At 47.6% G+C, this 20,649-nt stretch overlaps 1 protein-coding gene across 2 annotated transcripts in view; it reads right to left on the reverse strand.

The window, feature by feature from the left end:
- Positions 1–11,929, reverse strand: part of TICRR (TOPBP1 interacting checkpoint and replication regulator) — a 31,783-nt gene extending 19,854 nt beyond the window's left edge. Inside the window, exons 1-4 of one of the 2 annotated variants that reach the window (XM_082198230.1) lie at positions 11,911–11,929; positions 3,454–3,739; positions 1,916–2,157; positions 1,158–1,383 (exon numbers count right to left, since the gene is read on the reverse strand). In XM_082198230.1, coding sequence (XP_082054356.1) covers positions 1,158–1,383; positions 1,916–2,157; positions 3,454–3,706 — 721 coding nt within the window. In that variant the 5' untranslated portion in view covers positions 3,707–3,739; positions 11,911–11,929. Of the gene's footprint in view, positions 1–1,157; positions 1,384–1,915; positions 2,158–3,453; positions 3,740–4,967; positions 7,049–11,910 lie in introns of those variants that run through there. The other variant, XM_082198229.1, reaches the window with a different exon arrangement.
- Positions 11,930–20,649: the final 8,720 nt, after the last annotated feature.

Genomic DNA, 20,649 nt, shown 5'->3' on the forward strand with positions numbered 1-20,649 from the left:
TCTGCTCACGACTGCAGCAGATCCCCCCGCCACCTGCAGGCATTCGCTCCATAACACGCACAGACATTTCCCCTTATTTTCTAGGAGGAAAAAAGTGAGTGTTATGGTGCAAAAAATACGGTAATCCCCCAGAGTTCAAAATACCTCATTTTCCAAGTCATCTGCATACAATTCTACTTTCCAACAATATGGATGAGTCTATAGCATAGACTCATCCATACATTTTGCTCACTAAACTGCTTTAGAAGAAGAAGAAGAGTTTGGATTTGATATCCCGCCTTTCACTCCCCTTCAGGAGTCTCAAAGCGGCTAACATTCTCCTTTCCCTTCCTCCCCCACAACAAACACTCTGTGAGGTGAGTGGGGCTGAGAGGCTTCACAGAAGTGTGACTGGCCCAAGGTCACCCAGCAGCTGCATGTGGAGGAGCGGAGACACGAACCCGGTTTCCCAGATTACGTGACTACCGCTCTTAACCACTACACCACACTGGCTCTCAAACAGGCAGGGCATCGTTGTTTTAGATCAGTGGCTTTAAAGCTATATTCCAGCGAACACTGGAGTTTCTTGGGTGCTTATCTGGGGTTTCTCAATGAGAAGTTCTGATTAAAGATGCCTTTCTCCTCGTTACCAACCTTCCCCTGCAATGTGCAGCTGCAAGAGAAGGTGGGTTATGTTTCTCAATTCAAGTAGGGCACTGGTAGTGGAGAACTGAAGGGAAGCAACTCTGGTTGATTTCTGTTGGAATGATGGAACCAAGGGCCATTGGGAAACTGTATCCCCTTTCACCCAGGAAGAATATCACGGCAAGGGCCCCATCCACTCTGGCCCCATCCACTGACCAGAGAAGGAGCAGCTGTAGGGAGCTTGCTCTCTCCCCACCCACACTCTCCTGGAAATCACTTAGCTCCAACTGAACAGCTGAATGAAAGTGTGCCTTGGCTCCAACCAAAGAGAATTCAGGGGTGAAAAGTTGTGTGTCTGTTATGTGTGGTTATAATCCATTGTAAACCAGTTGATTGAAAAGTAGGCTACAAATCTTCTAAATAAATAAAACAAAATAAGAGGCCTGAAGATTCCTCCACCGATGAAACAATATGGGTGAGGTTCGCTGGAAAGTTCTAAGCAAGCAAGCAAGCAAGCAAGCATGTAAACGTACCAGAACTTGCCAGATCACCAACTTGATTTACCACGCTGCTCACGATTTCTGGAAGGCTAGACTCCTCTTTTGAAAGATTCTCTTCTAGAGCTGTTTGAAGGAAGGCTCTCTCAACTTCTGGTGCTCTCTCAGCACAGAGTAAAGAAAGAACTGCAGTGCTATTTGAGGTGGGAGAGAAAATCCCAGTACAGGGACAATAGGCCCCGGATGGAGACACTTCAGCAACCTTTTAAAAAGGTAAGGAAGAAAAAAATATATATCATATAGCAGCTCTACCTTTGCTCAGAAAGGAAACACTATTCAGTATTCAGGGCAACCCTTGTGTGTAGTGCATAGACCAGAAAACATGGACCACTTGAAAACTGCTCAGAATCTTGGTAAATCATTTAATGACTTTTCTGCCTGTTGTGGAAAGGGTAATGCACTCTGTGCTAGATGCTGTAGGATATGTAAATGTATTTTTATAGATACACCAGACTACCTGAATGAAGGTATTGGACCACTAGCAGTTCACAGACCACAGTATGGTATCCCCTGGACTAGAGAATGGTGCCAAAATATCTGATTCAGCTCTATATCTGAGGTTTTGCAAGGTGCAACCCTGGCTAATATAAGATATCCCCTGGAAAAAGTGATACATGTACTACTGAACACTCAACAAGTAGAATGAGTCATAAATGTGACTAATAAATATTGAAAACTAGTTAGCTCTTCACAGCTAAATGAGAGTTGCTATTTTGAACAGACACAATCCTTACCATGTGTAGCCCTTGTGCTTGGAGGGATTTTACAAACTGCTGAAACAATGAAGTCTCTTGGACTGACAGTCCTGACAATGTGCTTCGCAGTATCCAGCTCTGTGTGTGAAAGCTCCCAGCATGCACTGCATTCCAGCTAGTCATAGTGCATTTCAGAGTAATATTGACTGGACTTTTGAGGTGCCTCTGGCTTAGAGTTAGAGGCTCCAAGACCACACTACAGCTTTGTGCCTCTTCAACTCCTGTTTAGGGGAAAACACAAGTGTTAAGATTTAAGAGCTTTTAAAATGGAAAAGAAATAGTAAATTAAAGCAGGAAATAAATTATTGATTAACTGAGAACTCAGCGACTATGGAAAAAATAAAGAGATTTACACTTTATTTACTAGGTTGAGAAGCACAGAACTGAGCCTTATACCTAGGAATAGCTTCTTACAAGTTTAGTTGAGACAGATGTTCGTTTAACACACCAGGCCCCTTTCAAAAATAATACTAATGCAGGTATTACATTTGCTGTCTCTCCGTCTTCTTATAAGGATGCTCTCAGCAACAAACTACATGTTTTAGCTAAAAGATTAACAATCTCACATTTAAGTTAAAACTCAAGACAGCAGCTTTCCAGAGTACAACTTCATTGTTACCCTAATTGTTTGCTGAAGAATTTATAAACATCTGCAACTAGGAAACGATTTAATTGGTCTGTTTGAAAGTACAGCGGTACCTCGGGTTAAGTACTTAATTCGTTCTGGAGGTCTGTTCTTAACCTGAAACTGTTCTTAACCTGAAGCATCACTTTAGCTAATGGGGCCTCCCGTTGCTGCTGCGCCACCGGAGCACGATTTCTGTTCTCATCCTGAAGCAAAGTTCTTAACCCAAGGTACTATTTCTGGGTTAGCAGAGTCTGTAACCTGAAGCGTATGTAACCCGAGGTACAACTGTACAACTACTTAAAAGAATAAAGCAGGGGTGGAGATCCTACAGTTCATCTCTGGCCACTTGTCATGCTGGTTGGAGCTGTTGCAAGCTGGAATCCAACAACTTCTGGAGGACCACAAGTTACCCAGCGCTAGAATAATGTATCCTTTTCACAGCACTTGAGCTGTACAGAAAAGGGAAAAGAAGTACTTGCTGGCTATAACCAGGCATTACTTTCATTACCATCATTATTGATTTTTATCGTCTTCCAAAGCAACTACTCTATTCTGAACTTAAAAATGGAAAGTGTCATGCTGGTGGTCAACAACTGGGAAACACAGGCCTGTGAGCACTCCAACTGGAGAACAGCCTTTACCAAAGGTGTTATGGGCTTTGAAGACGCTCAAACTCAGGACGAAAGGGAAAAACATGCTAACAGGAAGGCACGTTTGGCAAACCCTCACCATGATCAACACCCGCCCGGAAACCTATCTACCCACTGTGGAAGGACGTGTGGATCCAGAATTGGCCTCCACCGTCACTTACGGCCTCACTGTTAAAACCGTGTTTATGGAAGACAATCGTACTCGGCTACGAGTGATTGCCAAAACAGACTTTCATTACCATCAGATTTGAGGTACAACACTCCTTCTACATGAGGGAAGGATGCTTGCAATGAAGAAGGCGAGGTAAACAGGCAGTTCAAAGTTGAATCAAAAGGCAGGGTTGTAGTCCATGGTGTGAATGGTTGCCCGGAGGACACAGGCTCCATAGGAAAGTCAGGGGTAGCCCCTGTACATTGGTGACTCAAACACTGAATTAAAGTCTCAGATGGCAAGATGTTGCCCCCCAATAAGCGCATCATTTCAACCAACATCCAGTAGCCAATGTGGTCTGACGTTCCAAGAAGCTGAAACAAGGCAACAGAATGGCTCAGGTTAGTGATATTAGTAGGATGACCAAAGGCTAATGATACAATGTATTCTGCCTACAAGCAGAGGGAAAAGAAATATTATGGTCTGAGAGATTTCAATTATGCATTTTTTGTTATTAAATATTGCTATGAAAACAACTGTTCAGTGCTGGTTGAATGTTTGGTGGTTTGTTTTTGTTTTTAGCAAAGAACCAAGGCATATATACTAAAAGCAGGCTTCTAAAAAGTAACCTCCAGGCAATCAGGGGAAGCATCTGAAAGACCACCTGCTTCCCTACACACCCTAATGGGTCTGAGGTTCAGCAGGAGGTAACACTGTGCATGCGTATTTGTGTATGTAGCTAAGTGCTGTCATCTCTGTTGAAGAGAACAGGTAGTCCACATGCACAGAAGTTCTATGCACATCTCATAATGTGGACTGCACACTTATACAAACATACCCTTGCAGTGTCACTATCTGTGAAAACCAGAGGAGCGTAATGGGTTGTAGAAGACAGTATTGGACCCTGACCAGTGAGATCTGGGTTCAAATAGTAATTGAGGCATAAAGCCCACAACATCACCATGGCACCACCAATCTCTCTCTCTGCCTAACCTACATTAACAAGTTTGGGGGAGGATAAAATGGCAAGCCCAGCATTTGACACCATGTGCTTCTTTGGGGAAGAGAGGGAAACAAACACAACTAGCAACATGCCACATAAGATGGCAGGGTAATTGTCAGGGAACTGCCATCAGAGGCATGGGAGAAGGAGAGGGTCTCTGATTCTGCAGGGGAAGGTCCAAGCGCCAGAGGGAGACTCAGCCGGGAGGAAGGGGAAGAGAATGAGTGTAACACCAGGGATCCAGGAGAGCAACGGGACAGGGAGGTGCAGGGGCTCCAGGACTCTTCGTTGGAAGTTAGCGAGGAGAGCCCAAGCACCCCGCTGCCCACGCCCACCCTGCGCAGGAGACTCCCGCGCAGTGAGAGGCGGAAACGATTGGGGGTCAAACAACTCTTATGTTGGCAACGCTTTAAGAAACGCCCACAGACAGATTCTACAAGTGACTAAGGGCAGCCACGCTAATATGGGCTGCGTAGTCCGGAGGGTTTAACCAGGCAATCCGATGCTCAAACGGAGCAGGATTACGCACGAGTAACTCCCAACCACTACAGTAATCATTTGTGATGCAGCATCCATAATGATTAATTCTCTCATATTACCTTGATCCAGTCAGCAGTGTCCACCCAATACAATGAGATTTTCTGGCTAGCCATCATTTCCCGGATTCTCTTAGGGATGAACTTTTCTGTCAGATCACATGAAGCAAGCAGTTCATCAGAGAAATGAGTGGGACTTCCAGAAACAAATTGCAGCAGCTCCCTCTGGGAATGAGGGCAAGGAGAGAAGAGGAAAATAGCATTCACGAAGCCCTCAGAAGGAATATAACTCCCTGGAGGTTTGTTCAGGGTCACAGTTAACTTGCTTTTCTGGTTCCTCAACACTGGTTTGGATGGCGAAGCAATTTCAGGCCGGTCCCACTGATAGTCAAGTAACGATTCTTTCAGTATGTTCTGAGTGAGTGTGGCTCGGGGTACCGAGCCAGATGACTTTGGGTTGCAGTCCTGGTTTCCAAACTTTGCATCCAGCTCCTCCTCGAATTCTTCCCAACTGCGGGATCCAAGCTCACGGAAATTGCCCACTCGCGAAGTTCTGCCCCGGGCGCCTGAGGAGTCAAAGAACTTGAAGCCCCACCGGATTTTAGCTAGGCCAAACTTGCAGCCCAAGTAGTTCAAGATCCTCAAGGTGCCCAGGTGAAGGTGAATCTTCCGCTCAGAACTGGCAGTGTCCAACAGGAAAACCACATTGTAGGAGCAAGTCATGACGCTACAGAAAGTGCTCTTTTTTTTGGTATGGTGCCTGCGGTCCGTCAGTCCAGGGCGGCGCTCACGAAAATGCAGATTACATAAACCAGCCGGCAATCTAAGGACAAACCCAGCTCAGCCTCCTTGCCTTAGCATCCCAAGGCTGCTCCTGGATACACTTCCTTAAGAAAGATTAGCCCCACTGAAGAGGCAACTGGGGGAACTTGCTTCCAAGCAAGCATTCTTAGGGCCAGGCTTGCAAACAAACTGAATTTTCTATTCTGCCTGGGACGCCAAAAATACGTTTCCCTTAAGATTTAAGTCCTATTGCCCCTCCCCCACCCCCTGCATTAACAAACCTCCCCAGCGAATTCCTCTCACGCCCCTCACTGCCACCTTCTCCCCCCAACCCTCCCTAAAAGGGGGCTCTTGATAAGAGTAACAGCTTAATACTAAGGGAGCACTCGGTTAACTGCTATTTTCAAGTCTTAAAAGGGCCCCACTAGCTTCTCTAAGCCCCCTCGGGGTCAACCGCACCAGAGCTTCAGAATAAAAACAGGCCCCCCCGTTTCTTATGTCGCCGCCGCCATTATCTCCTGCGCGCATCCCTCAGTCGAACTGCTGGCGCGCTCCCCTCTCCGCTCTTCTGATTGGCTTCAAGGCGCCTCGCAGCCGCCCTCGCCATTGGCCCGGGTGGCTTCCTAGGCTCCGCCCCGCTCTCGCGAGCTCCTTCGGATTCCTGTTCCTTTTACAAATCAGCGCTGGGCTTCTTCTGATTGGCTAACTGCTTGAGTGGCGGAAGAGCGGGTTCCCTCTCCCCTTCATCTAGGAAGACGTGGAGGCTGAACTTCCGGCTAAAAAGTAATCCTGCCGCTCTGGACTTCTCTCTATGGAAAATCAGTTCTTAGGCCGGAAGTGTCCAGGGGTTTTTGCCTGTACCAGTTGCACGCTTACCTAGGAGCAAACCTCACTGAAGATCTGTATAATTTTCTATCCCTGTTGTTGGCCCTCCAGATTACTGGGTCGTCGGTTTGCTTAGCTATGTTTTGCCTCTAGCCTGTTCTAGCCATTATATTTCTTTGGTTTTTCTTCCCCAGGCCAGCTTCCTGCTTCACTTTCATTGGCTAGTAGCTCTGGGACGCGAGCTCCCATTGGCTGGCAATTGGGAGGCACAGATTGGACTGTGGGCGGAGTTATTTTGAATTTAAATGTATTGGAGGGGAAAGGAGGTGACTGGTGGTTGGGGAGTAATAGCAGAGTCTGTTAATAATAAGCTCTTGGAAAGGAACCTTGACCTAATAAGGACAGTGATAGTTTGTTAAACAGAACACACAATTACTGGTATTCAAAGGAGCATCTCTGTTAGCCTATAAGGCAGTAAAGCCAAGATAAAGTGCTGTAATCTTCAGAGCTGTATGCAATGGACAAACAGGGTCTTGCACCACCTTGGCAGATTACAGTGCAATCTTGTAAAATGTTTACTCAGGAGAAAGCCCCACCGAGTTCCATTGGACTTACGTTTAGACAAGTGTGCTTAGTATTGTAATTCTGGGAGGGGTTGCATTGTAGGATAAGCTTTGATGGACTGGATGCAGTAGTTTTCTGTCTGTTTGGACCAGAGACTCGCCTATAACCTGAACCTACAACATAATAGCAAATTTTAATTTTTGAATAGTGCATATTCATCTCTTCCTGTCTTCTACAATCTTCCACTTTTTGGGTCCCTCTCCCTTCTCTTAGTAAAATAATAATAATAATAATCATCGTCCTGAATATGTTTTTTGTTTTGTTTTTGTTTTAAAGTTAAATGATGGTGTTTCCTATTGTGAAACCGATTTCTTGGTCCTGGCCAGTCAGTTCACTAATCTCTCATCAATTTCCAGGAATCTCGGGGGAACAGCAATGCCAGAACTGTTAAGACGGTTATGAAACCGATACAAGTTTGTCAGGCAAAGAAGCCTTGAGATAATAAGCCTTACTGTTTCTTTCTCTTTTTTACCACTAGATGTCAATATAGGCTCACTTATAAGGAAATGATTGCTTGTTCGGATAAAGGTAAAGGTAAAGGTACCCCTGCCCGAACGGGCCAGTCTTGACAGACTCGGGTTTGTGCGCCCATCTCACATCTATTGGCCGGGGGCCAGCGCTGTCCGAAGACACTTCCGGGTCACGTGGCCAGCGTGACAAAGCTGCATCTGGCGAGCCAGCGCAGCACACGGAACGCCGTTTACCTTCCCGCTGGTAAGCGGTACCTATTTATCTACTTGCACCCGGGGGTGCTTTCGAACTGCTAGGTTGGCAGGCGCTGGGACTGAACGACGGGAGCGCACCCCGCCGCGAGGATTCGAACTGCTTGTTCGGATAGAGCTAGGTTATTTTCCACCCAAGCAAGGCTGCATGCTAATTGTAACAAATTATTTATTTGATTTATATCCCACCTTTCTTCTAAGGAGCTCAAGGTAGCTTACATACTTCTACTTCTCTTTGCCATTTTTATCCTCAACAACATCCCTGTGAGGTAGGCTAGGCTGAGGGTGAGATATTTGCCTAAGCTCACCCAGGTGAGCTTCATGGCCGAGTGGGCATTTGAACCCTGGTCACCTAGGTCCTAGTTCAACACTCCAACCACTATGCCACACTGGTGTTAGAAGAATTCTAAGGTCTCAAACATAAATTAAATGTTCAGAAATGTACGAGGCAAACACATACATAAGTATATAAACCACGTGTCTGAAATAGTACAGGAGAACCATCCTGGAGCCATTTTGACTCTCCCAGTGACCTCAAATATTCCTCTGCAGTAAGGGAGGAAAATGGGGAAAGCCTTCACATTGTCTTTTGCTTGCAAATCCTGTTGTAAAGGGTGTATTTGTGTATTAATAGGGCGAGCCTGTGACCTGAATTCAGGAACTAAAGTATTTACCATCACAAAAGAATGGCTAGGCTGCCCAGGTAAAGCAATCAGTGACCATTATCAGGTATCCTGGCAGACAGGATTTCTGCTGTAGGCTGCCTCCTTCTGTGATGTATGTATGATGTTTTGCAGGTGGTCTTGAGCTACAGAAGGGCAATTTCAAAAGTCTATATATGGGCTTGTGCACCATTCTTTCTGGATTCTTTCCTCCCTCCTGTGTGTGGGGAGTGGGGACTCTGTTGCAACAGTTCTTTTCTATTGCAATAAAGATCAGGCTTACTAGCTGCTTTGCTTCTCAATATACTCTGGTTGGCCTCTGATATTTTCTCCTACCAATAGGGAACCCACTTAAGGACTATACAGGCTCCTGGATACCTCATAAGGGAAAAGGAGCAGTTTTTTCTTATAACACTGGCTTTCAACACTTGCGTGAGACTGACAGTCCCATTGAACGTAGTGGGTCATAAGTCCAGCAACACATGAAATGGGAGTTTCATTACTGGAAATTGAACCTTTAAACCTTTTAGAGTTGCATTTTCTAAAAACAAGTCACTAGTTTATTTATTTTTTAAATCACCCCAATACACATGTAGCAGTTAGACTTGTGGACTAAGGCTGGGAAGATCTGGCTTAAAATTTTCACTCAGCTATGGAGCTCCTGGGTGATCTTGGAGCAATCACTAGCTATCAGCCTAAAGGATTGTTGTGAGGGCAAAATGGGGTGGGGTGGGGTCAGCTATGCAGTTCTGCGCTCCTGGGATGCAAAGGCAATTTATAAGTATCTATCTTTTATGCTGATTTTTGATAATTGTTTACCAAATTAGAAATACTGGTACAGTTTCTTCCTTAGAGAGCCAGTGTGGTATAGTGGTTAAGAGCGGTAGATTCGTAATCTGGGGAACCTGGTTCGATTCCCCGCTCCTCCACATGCAGCTGCTGGGTGACCTTGGGCTAGTCACACTTCTTTGAAGTCTCTCAGCCCCACTCACCTCACAGAGTGTTTGTTGTGGGGGAGGAAGGGAAAGGAGAATGTTAGCTGCTTTGAGACTCCTTCGGGTAGTGATAAAGCGGGATATCAAATCCAAACTCTTCTTCTTAGAGCTTTGGAGTGGGGAATTTGTGGCTCTCTAGATGTTGTTGGACTCCAACTGTCATCAGCCCCAGCCAACATAGCCAATGGCCAGAGATGAAGAAAAGAAATACCTGGAGCCCCTCGTCTTGACAAATAAAACTTTCACCCTATCAGCTGACCTCTCCTTTCTGAAAGATAACCTGTCACACTTAATAAAGTTTTTATTGAGTTTTCATAATTGTGTGGTCAATAAGAAAGAAGGCATAATCATTAACAACAAAAACCCTGTCTGCCAATTACAGATTAATATAAGGGAAAGGAATATATCAGCACAACTGATAGCGTCCACAGAGATCATGTTGATGAATGGAGGTAACCCTGCCACAAAGTTATCTGAGTCAATGGGAGATGAAACATGTAAGTTCTTATGAATGGCTGTTTTTTCTCAGTTATAGTTGAAGCCACCTAAAGTTAGTAGCCATAGTGAGGTAGCAGATTCTACCTATGTGATAGAGGAATGGGATGGGTAGTGATTAAGGGGAGAGCCTTTTCAGAGGTGGCATCATGTAGATCAGGGGTAGTGGGGCTGCATTTCCTGCTGAGCAGAGATATATCATGATATGGGACCAGAGATAAAACAGGGAGGGGAGTATTAAAGGTCAGGATAAGGAGTTTTGCAATGATCTCAGAATGGACAGGGAGCTGGTGAAGAGATGAGATTTAAGGAAGGAAGTTGTATATCCAGAGCAACGAATGAGAGAAGATTTCGAAACAGACTTCTGGATAGAGGTGAGTATAGCTGTGCATGGCTGGACAGGTGGACTATTTATATTATTATTAGAAGGCAACTTTCATCCTATACCCTCTTGATTATGTCAAAGATAAATACAGTGGTACATTGGTTGTCGAACTTAATCCGTTCCGGGAGTCCATTCGACTCCCAGAACCATTCGAAAACCAAGGCTTGTCTTCTGATTGGGTGCAGGAGCTTCTTGCACTCAATTAGAAGCTGCGTCGGACGTTCGGCTTTCAGAAAACGTTTGCAAACCGGAACACATCTGGGTTTGCAACATTTGGGAGCCAATTTGTTCAGGAGCCAAGCTGTTTGACAACCAAGGTTCCACTGTAGAACTCTTCCTGGATCATTCATGCACATTTATTTATTTTTAAATTACTACACTGGCTTTCCTTATGGCAGATAACCAAATGAGTTTATAACCCAGAAATCCAATGAAGCTAAAATGTAACATGAAAACAGCAATAGCCAGTGGCCTTCAGAACCTGGTACTAACAGATAAGAGAAAACCAGAATGAAAGCACGGGCCTCGAGCATTAGACTATCTGCTTTCAGAAGGATGCTTACTTGATGGCCACTCGATGACTCAGAAAGAGCCGTAGTTCAGTGAGAGAGCACATGTTCTGCATACAGACAGTCCAAGGTTCAATCTCCTGGTAGAAGAAGAGTTTGGATTTGATATCCCACTTTATCACTACCCTAGGTAGTCTCAAAACGGCTAACATTCTCCTTCCCCTTCCTTCCCCACAACAAACACTCTGTGAGGTGAGTGGGGCTGAGAGACTTCAAAGAACTGTGACTGGCCCAAGGTCACCCAGCAGCTGCATGTGGAAGAGCGGGGAAGCGAACCCGGTTCACCAGATTACAAGTCCACCGCTCTTAACCACTACACCACACTGGCTCTTGGTAGGGCTGGGGAGAGAATCCAGCCTGAAACCCTGGAGAGCCTCTGCCAGTCAGTGCAGGTAATACTGAGATAGATGGACTCATTGAACAACATGTAGCAGACACAGAGCACCAATTGGATTAAGCCCGGACCCGAACTTTAATTGCCAGTGAATCCACCAGGTGCTCTGCCTCCCCCATGGCATATGTAGCTAAACTCAAAGTCCCTAAGCTCTGGAGGGCTTTTACCCCGGCATGATGTCATGCCCTCCCCTCGGCTGTCATTGTAGGTCGATACAGGAAGATTGCTTACTCGGAGAGACAATGCCCCTGTGACTCTGGTCAAATGGAAACAATAGAGCATGTGCTTCTCCAGTGCCTATACTATGGAGACATTCATATTAGCCTCATCTCCCCACTACTCCATAAGTACCCCGGGTGCACAGGACAACTTTATTTTCTACCTCCCTGCTGCTGTCAGATACCAATCCTGCTACAACGTACAATGCTGCCAGATTCTGCACAGCAGCATTCAAAATTTGTCAGATGATGACCTGTGCCACAAACTAGATTGAATGAACACTCACATCAGAGTGCTCTCTGCACTGATAGTTGTAGTCTTTTATATACTAACCTTTTATGCTCTTTCATATCTGTTTAATGTGACAAGAGCTGCAGGGTGACCTTGGGCCAGTCACACTTCTTTGAAGTCTCTCAGCCCCACTCACCTCACAGAGTGTTTGTTGTGGGGGAGGAAGGGAAAGGAGATTGTTAGCCGCTTTGAGACTCCTTCGGGTAGTGATAAAGCGGGATATCAAATCCAAACTCTTCTTCTTCTTCCTAACCCTTCTTTTAGATTCTTTTAGTTTCTTTTAGATTCTTCCTATAGTCTTTTAGATATAGGTAAAGGTAAAGGGACCCCTGACCATTAGGTCCAGTTGTGACCGACTCTGGGGTTGCGGTGCTCATCTCGCTTTATTGGCTGAGGGAGCCAGCGTACAGCTTCCGGGTCATGTGGCCAGCATGACTAAGCAGCTTCTGGCAAACCAGAACAGCATGCGGAAACACCGTTTACCTTCCCGCCGGAGCGGTACCTATTTATCTACTTGCACTTTGACATGCTTTCAAACTGCTAGGTTGGCAGGAGCAGGGACCGAACAATGGGAGCTCACCTGGTCATGGGGATTCAAACCACCCACCTTCTGATCGGCAAGCCCTAGGCTCTGTGGTTTAACACACAGCGCCACCCGCATATCTCCTTTTAGATATACCTTCTGTTTTAATACTTTTTAGCTTTCCAAAACATTTTACACATGATTGTACCCCACCCTACTTATGCTGTTCTATGACCGTAATAACTGTTTGGTTGATTGACTTAGATGGACCAATGGCCAGCCATGGTGCAAGACGGGCTTCCTGTGTTCTTATAGGTGTTTGAATGGCCCATGCCAGAATGTACCTGTCGAAGCGACCTGAAAGGGACATGTAGGAAAGGTGAAGTCACAACCTGCCTTATCAGCAGTGGCAAGAGAACAGAAAACAACAAAAGAGCCTAGCGGAGTTTTCTAACTGACTTCTGATGGAAAGATACGATCCATAAAAATCTGTCGGTTGACAACCGCCAGGTTAAGAGCTGATAACGTCAAAGCCTTGGGGTTGGAAGCTGATCCAACTGGGTTGTCCTGCTCCAGGCAAGTTGCTGTGGCTCTTTCTTTCCTCCCTTGCTCTTTGCAGTCTCCTTCCTTCACTCCTTCGTCAGCAATGCAGCTTGCTGCCAGCATCACCTTTTTGTGCGCTCTTGTCACCAAGGAGTCCAGCATTAGCATGTATCTAAGCTGGCGAGTGGAGATGGGTGACCCAATCAGATCAGCTTCCAACCCCAAGGCTTTGACGTTATCAGCTCTAAATTACGGTTTCTCATTTTTCCAATCTTAAGTTCAGTTCTCTGCATTTCCACATCAGTTTGCAGTTTACGTCTCTGTGTGTGTTTTCTGTTTTACAATTTAGAATATTCTATTAAACAATCTTAAAATATCAGTGACTTCCCTTCTTCTCTTTCCATGTTTCATTTTACCTATCATAAATTCCTGCATATTTTACATAAACTAAACCATTCAGTATTCCGTTATTACATCCATCAAAACTTATTTACACTGTTGAATTTATCTTAATGCTGCCAACATTTTCAAGTGTACACGATTTCCCCCCATATATTCAACAAACATTTTCCAGTTTTCTTTAAATGTATGTCCTTCTTGTTCTCTTATTCTATATGTTAGGCCCACAAGCTGTGCATATTCCATCAGTTTAAGTTGCCATTCTTTTCTCACTCATTTTCCATTTTGGGGCTAACAAAACACCAGCCGCAGTAGTGGCATACACAAATAACCTTTTTTGACCCCTGGGAATTTCCATCTGAATTATCCCCAACCCAATGGACTCTGTTTTTTTGGGGGAAAGTACTTTTAAACATTTTTTTTTTCAATTCATTATGGATTTCCCCCCAATGCTCTTTTACCCCTTTACAGGCCCACCACATATGAAAGAATGTTCCCTTGTGTTGTTGTTTTTTAATGCTTTCTGAAAATTCATCAGCACTTTATTGTGAATAACACATAACATACACATTTTTTGTAGGTCATCTTCCCCAATAAGCACAATTATGCTGGGAAGTCTAGAGAACAGGGAGTGTGATTTCTCAGACTGTTATCATTCATGAAGCTTAGTCCTCAGGCCATGTTATGTCTCATTGAATTAGCTGAGTCTCATTAAATAAAATGCATAAGGAACCATGTACAATACCTTCAGCTCCTTGGAGGAAAAAGTAGGATACAAACACAATGAAAAGTATTCTTTCTGCAGAAAAACTCCTTGCTGAGGATGTCAGTGATGGGGCATCATTTTGCCATGGAGAAAAATCAAAATCGTACATTTAATTTTGGGGGGTTTGCCAAAGGCTGGCAATCGAGAATGTAATGCTACAAGCTGTAAGACTGATATGCTCTTGAAACCTTTCTTGGCATTGCCTGAAGCGAATGGAAACCTGCAACATTTGCGCTCCCTGAACTGATGTGCCATTGTATTCAAACCACCAAACAACATCCCATTCTCCTGAAACTGAAATTGATACCAGAGTGACCTCCTTTACTTGCCTTATCAGAGGACAGAGGTGGGTGGAAATGGTCATATCTCCCTTGCACTGTTGCTACTTTTTATACTCTACTTTTTATATCATTTTTACACAGTGAGAAGAACTCTGGAAGTTATCATTTTACACAGTGAGAAGAACTCTGGAAGTTATCATTTATAAGCATGGCTGTTTGTTTTTTTAATAGAACTCACATTTCTAAGTTTTGTTTAAAGACTGCACAAACACTATGAAGCCTATCATTTTACTTTGCACGTTTCCTCCTTGCTTTCTTTATAAGCAAATGCAGCTTTACTAGCAAACATTGAAACAAATAACTAAATAACCCAGAACAAATGACCCAAAATTACTAAAAGCACCATCATAAGGCTAAGAGCAGACTGAAAACAGTTCAGATTAAGAAGCAGAAGATAAAACCATTAAAGGATAGCTTAGTCGGTAGAGCATGAGACTCTTAATCTCAGGGTTGAGGGTTCAAGCCCCACGTTGGGCAAAAGATCCCTGCATTGCAGGGGGTTGGACTAGATGACCCTCATAGCCCCTTCCAACTCTACAACTCTATGAACAGATCCCATGTCAAAAGCTCTTCACTCTACCCCCATGAGTTGCTACTTTGCTCTCTTGATAGGGCAGTGTTTATTTTTCCCTTTTGTCCCTTCCAGAACACCTATGCCAGGTGCGGGAACCATTGGCCCTCCAGATGTTCCTGAACCACAACTCCCATCAGCCCCAGCAAACATGGCCAGTCACCAGGAATGGTTGGAGTTGGAGTTCAGGAACATCTGGAGGGCAAGATGTTGCCCAGCCCTGACCTGTCAACTCACCCTTCCTTCAGACTTCAGCTCAAAACCCACCTTGACCGAGGAGACTTTAGCTTAACCCAGGAATGGGGGATCTTTTTCAGCCTGAGGGCTTCATGCCAGTGTTGGGTGGAGCAACGAATGTCCATCTTACCCATGTGCAGTAGGCTGCTTTCTACACACACTCCCAAGAAGAAGAAGAGTTTGGATTTGATATCCCACTTTATCACTATCCTAAGCGGTTAACATTCTCCTTTCCCTTCCTCCCCCACAACAAACACTCTGTGAGGTGAGTGGGGCTGAGAGACTTCACAGAAGTGTGACTGGCCCAAGGTCACCCAGCAGCTGCATGTGGAGGAGCGGGGAAGCGAACCCGGTTCACCAGATTACGAGTCCACCGCTCTTAACCACTACACCACACTGGCCACCGCTCCTAACCACCACACCACACCAAGCCCTTCAATAGTCTCCACCCAGGCAAGCGAGAGTTCAAGGACATGTTCCAGTCAGACAAAAACACTTGAGGAGGGGGTGAAGCTGTGGCAGTGAGGAGTTTTGCCTAGTCTGAGGGCCTTATTATTATTATTATTATTATTATTATTATTATTATTATTACCCCGCCCATCTGGCTGGGTTTCCCCAGCCACTCTGGGCAGCTCCCAACAGAGGACTGAAAACAGAATAAAACTTCAAACATTAAAAACTTCCCTAAACAGGGCTGCCTTCAGATGTCTTCTAAAAGTCAGGTAGTTGTTTATTTCCTTGACATCTGGTGGGAGGGCGTTCCACAGGGCGGGCACCACTACCAAGAAGGCCTGCTGCCTGGTTCCCTGTAGCTTTGCTTCTCGCAATGAGGGAACCGCCAGAAGGCCCTCGGCACTGGACCTCAGTGTCTGGGCTGAACAATGGGGGTGGAGATGCTCCTCCAGGTATACAGGGCTGAGGTGGTTTAGGGATTTAAAAGTCAGCACCAACACTTTGAATTGTGCTTGGAAACATACTGGGAGCCAATGTAGGTCTTTCAGGACTGGTGTTATATGGTCTCAGCGGCCACTCACACTCACCAGTCTAGCTGCTGCACTCTGGGTTAATTGTAGTTTCCAGGTCACCTTCAAAGGTAGCCCCACATAGAGTGCATTGCAGTAGTCCAAGCGGGAGATAACCAGAGCATGCACCACTCTGGCGAGACAGTCCATGGGCAGGTAGGGTCTCAACCTGCGTACCAGATGGAGCTGGTAGACAGATGCAGTTCACTCCTGGGTGTGAGGTGCCCTGCCATACCCTCCAAGTGTCCAGATTTTCCAGGGACAGTCCCGGAATTATGAAAGCCACCCCAGCTTTTGATTTCATCCCCTGCCAGTTCCACCGCTGCTGAGCTCGGGGGGAGGATGAGTCGGCGTTTCTCCCGAGCAATGGCGGTGGTGGCAGTGCCAACTGTGAAAAAACATCCCATTGCCTCTCCATGGCTGCTGCTGCCGGCCTGCTTCCTTGGGCAGCTTGTAGCTGTTGCTGGAGAGCAGGAGAGGCAGAGGAGAGGCTGTGGTTGTCAGGAGTTCGGCCTACACTTGAGTAGGACCCTGGCTGTTAAGTTGTGGGTTGACATAGCAGCCGGCACAGCGATTTCTTCAAGTAGCTCTTTTATTCTGGTAAGCTGGAAATAAACTGACAGCGAACAGCTCAGCCGGCCTGTATTTATAGTCAGCCGGCTGTCAACATTGTAACCATAACAGCTCAGAGTTCCCGCCTAAAATAACGGACGCGGACCTGAGTGAAAACTATCTACAGACCTGAGTGAAAACTATATACAGTATCCCCCTGTTGGCCCAGGGTGAAACTACACTACATAACACCCCTCCCCACCGAGATAAGGCGTTAGTTACAATCGTAATGGTTTCCTTATATACAGCACTACGCGTAATGGTTCAATTAGGCACAAAAGCATATCGGTTACATTTCCCCTACTTAGACCAACAGTGATACCTGTCCAACAACATAGTCCTTTAAATAAGTTGGGCGCTTGGAAACTCTGCCAGACCGCCGGGGACTGGTAGCCAAGTCCGGAGGGCCACACAGTTCTCGCTGAGGCTGTGGTGCGACCCTAGGTGGCGTTGGAACCAACTCCCCTGGATCCGCTGCTGTGGGTGGAGCCTCCGCAAGTGGAGTGGTCTGAGTCTGTTCTGAAACGGCTTGGTTCGGCTCCACGCTGGCAGTTTGCGAGGGAGGTGTAGGTGGGGCCTCGCCATCTGTACGTGTCTCTTCTGGAGCCGCAAGCGCAGTTGGGGGCACCTCGGTAGTGTCCAAGTCCCCAACCCTGCGCCTAAGCTGGTCTATGTGCCGTCGCCACAAGCGTCCGTCTTCGAGTGCCACCTGGTATGAGCGAGGTCCAGTGACTCCCACTACTGTGGCTGGCACCCAAGGGATGTCCCCCACATAGTTCCGGGCAAAGACCTGGTTTCCTGGGACAAATGACCGTGGTGCGTTGGCACAGCCTGGGGGTTCAGCCACGGCAAAGTCTGGGTGTAGCCGGTCGAGCGGTGACCTGAGGCGGCGGCCCATAAGCAGTTCAGCAGGGCTCCTCCCTGTGGCCGCATGAGGGGTGATGTGTTGCACGAACAAATATTCGGCGACCCGCTCATGCCAGTCTCCCCGGTCCAGGCGCGCCAGTGCCTCTTTTGTCCAGCGCACCATTCTTTCTGCTTGCCCGTTGCTGGATGGATGAAAAGGTGCCGTTAGGGCATGGCGGATGCCCAGTCCCAAAAGATACCGCTCAAACTTGCCTGACGTGAACTGCGGTCCGTTGTCAGAGACCAGGACATCAGGACACCCATGCGTTGCAAACAGGCTTCGCAGCACCCGGATGACAGCTTCGGTAGTGGTGGAGGGCATCAGGGCGACCTCCAGCCATTTGGAATAGGCGTCCACCACTACCATAAAGGTCCGGCCGTGAAAGGGGCCAGCCAGATCGATGTGCACCCTTGACCAGGGTGTCTTTGGCGTCTCCCAGGTGTGTCCCTTAGCTGCCGGTGGTGCAGGCCTCGACTCTTGGCACGCTTGGCAGGCGGACACCCAGGCAGTGATGGCATCGTCCATATTAGGCCACCAGACGTAACACCGAGCCAACGCCTTCATTTTGACAATTCCCGGGTGGCCAACGTGCAGAGCCTCCAGGACGCACTGACGGAGTCCCTGGGGAATCACGACGCGGTCTCCCCACAGCAGACAGCCGCGATGAGCTGAGAGTTCATGTTGTCTGGTTGCGAAGGGCTGGAACTCCGATGCAAAAGGCCCTTGTGGCCACCCCCTCCACACCCAGTTGAGCACCCGGCTGATGGTGCGATCCTGGGCAGACGCGGAGGCCACAGTGGCAGCCGATACAGGCGCTGTCGGAAGATCCTCAATCAGAAGGAGCGATGAAGCTGGAGCCGGGTCTTCCACAAATGCTGGAAGAGGGCAACGGCTGAGGGCGTCGGCATGGCCCATCGATTTCCCCGGGCGATGGATGAGCCGGTAGTGGTAGGCAGCCAGGAAAACAGTCCATCGCAGCATGCGTGGTGAGAGGACCGGTGGAGTTGGACGATCACCGGCGAGAAGGCCCAGGAGTGGCTTGTGGTCAGTGATGAGGTCAAAAGTCCTGCCATAGAGGTATTCATGGAACCTCTTCACTCCAGCCACAAGTGCCAATGCCTCCTTGTCGAGCTGGCTGTAATTCCGTTCCGTCGGAGATAGTGTCCTGGAAAAGTAGGCGAGCGGTGCTTCTCTTCCATCTGGAAAACGGTGACAAAGGACAGCACCGATGCCAAAAGGTGAGGCGTCGCAGGCAAGGACCAGCGGCCTGGATTCACTGTACTGTACCAGCACACTGTCTGAAGAAAGGAGAGCCTTGACCGCATTGAAGGCCGCCGTCTCCCGATGACCCCAGGCCCAAGGCGTCTTAGTGCTAAGGAGTCGGTGAAGAGGCTCAGCCACTGTGGCTTTGTGGGGCAGGAACATGTTATAAAAGTTCAGCAGCCCCAGGAATGCCTGCAACTCCGTTTTGTTTTTTGGGGTGGGGGCCTGCTGGATAGCGCGGATCTTGGATGTGGTTGGATGAAGGCCGGAGGCATCGATAAGATAGCCCAGGAACTCTACCTGTGAAACGGCAATCTGGCACTTCTCCCTCTTTACCTTGAGCCCGGCCTCCTGGAACCTGGTCAGCACGGCACGGAGGCGCTCGAACAGCTGCTGGTGTGAGTCTGCAGACACCAAGACGTCATCAAAATATGGTACCACGCCCGGAAGCCCTTGCAGGAGACGCTCCATAATGCTTTGGAAGATGCCAGGAGCCACACTCACCCCGAACTGCAACCGGCGGCAACGGAATGCCCCCCGGTGGGTGACGATCGTCTGGGCCTCAGCAGTGGCATCATCGACAGGCAGTTGTTGATAGGCTTGGGCAAGGTCCAGCTTAGCGAAGACCTTACCCTCACCCAGGGAATGCAGCAGGTGGTGGACAACAGGAACCGGATAAGCGTGCTGCTGAAGTGCCTTGTTAATCGTGCACTTGTAGTCAGCGCAGATTCTCACCGACCCATCTGGCTTGACAGGCGTGACGATGGGGGTTTCCCACTTTGCGTGGTCAACCGGCTCCAAAACTCCTTGGGCGATCAGTTTGTCCAGTTGTTCGTCCACCTTAGCCTTGAGAGCAAAGGGAACCCGGCGTGGCTTTAGCTTGATGGGGGCGACTTGTGGATCAAGGCTAAAGGAGATGGGCGTACCTGTATATTGCCCCAAGGTGCCGTCAAAAACCTCGGCAAAGTCTTTGACCAGACCCTCAGTCTCGGCGTTAGAGATGCAGTTGATGCCGGTGATTTCCAGGCCGAGGGCATCAAACCAGTCTAGCCCTAGGAGGCTTGGCCGCTGACCTTCGACCACCACCAACCGGAGCAGGCCCGAAAAATCCTTGAAGGCGATCTGGAACCGGCCAACGCCTACCACGGGAATGTCGTTTCCCTGGTAGTCTCTCAGGTGTACGCGGTGAGAGTCGAGTTGCCTTTTGGACACTCTGGGTACCAGTCTTTTGAGGGTGCTCCATGACACGATGGACAGGGCAGACCCGGTGTCGATCTCCATGTCACATGGAGCTCCTTCAATGAGCACCGTGACGTTCAGCTTGCGTCGCGTCGACGAGTCGGTTTGGCCAATCGTGGTTCCAGACGGGCAGCGGCAGTTGGTGAGAGCGAAACAACTTTCCTTGGCAGACTGGAGTGAAGACTTGGACTTGCGAGTCGATGAAGGGGGGGTGTCAGACGGAGCCGATCGGCAGACCTTAGCGATGTGGCCCCTTCTGGAACACTTCCTACAGATGGCGTCTCTGAATCGACACTTGGCACGGGAATGGTTGCCTCCGCAGCCAGCACATTCCGGTTGGCCCTTGGAGTTCTGTTGG

The sequence above is a fragment of the Podarcis vaucheri genome (assembly GCF_965113315.1).
Source record: "Podarcis vaucheri genome assembly, chromosome: 14".
Classification (NCBI taxonomy): domain Eukaryota; kingdom Metazoa; phylum Chordata; class Lepidosauria; order Squamata; family Lacertidae; genus Podarcis; species Podarcis vaucheri.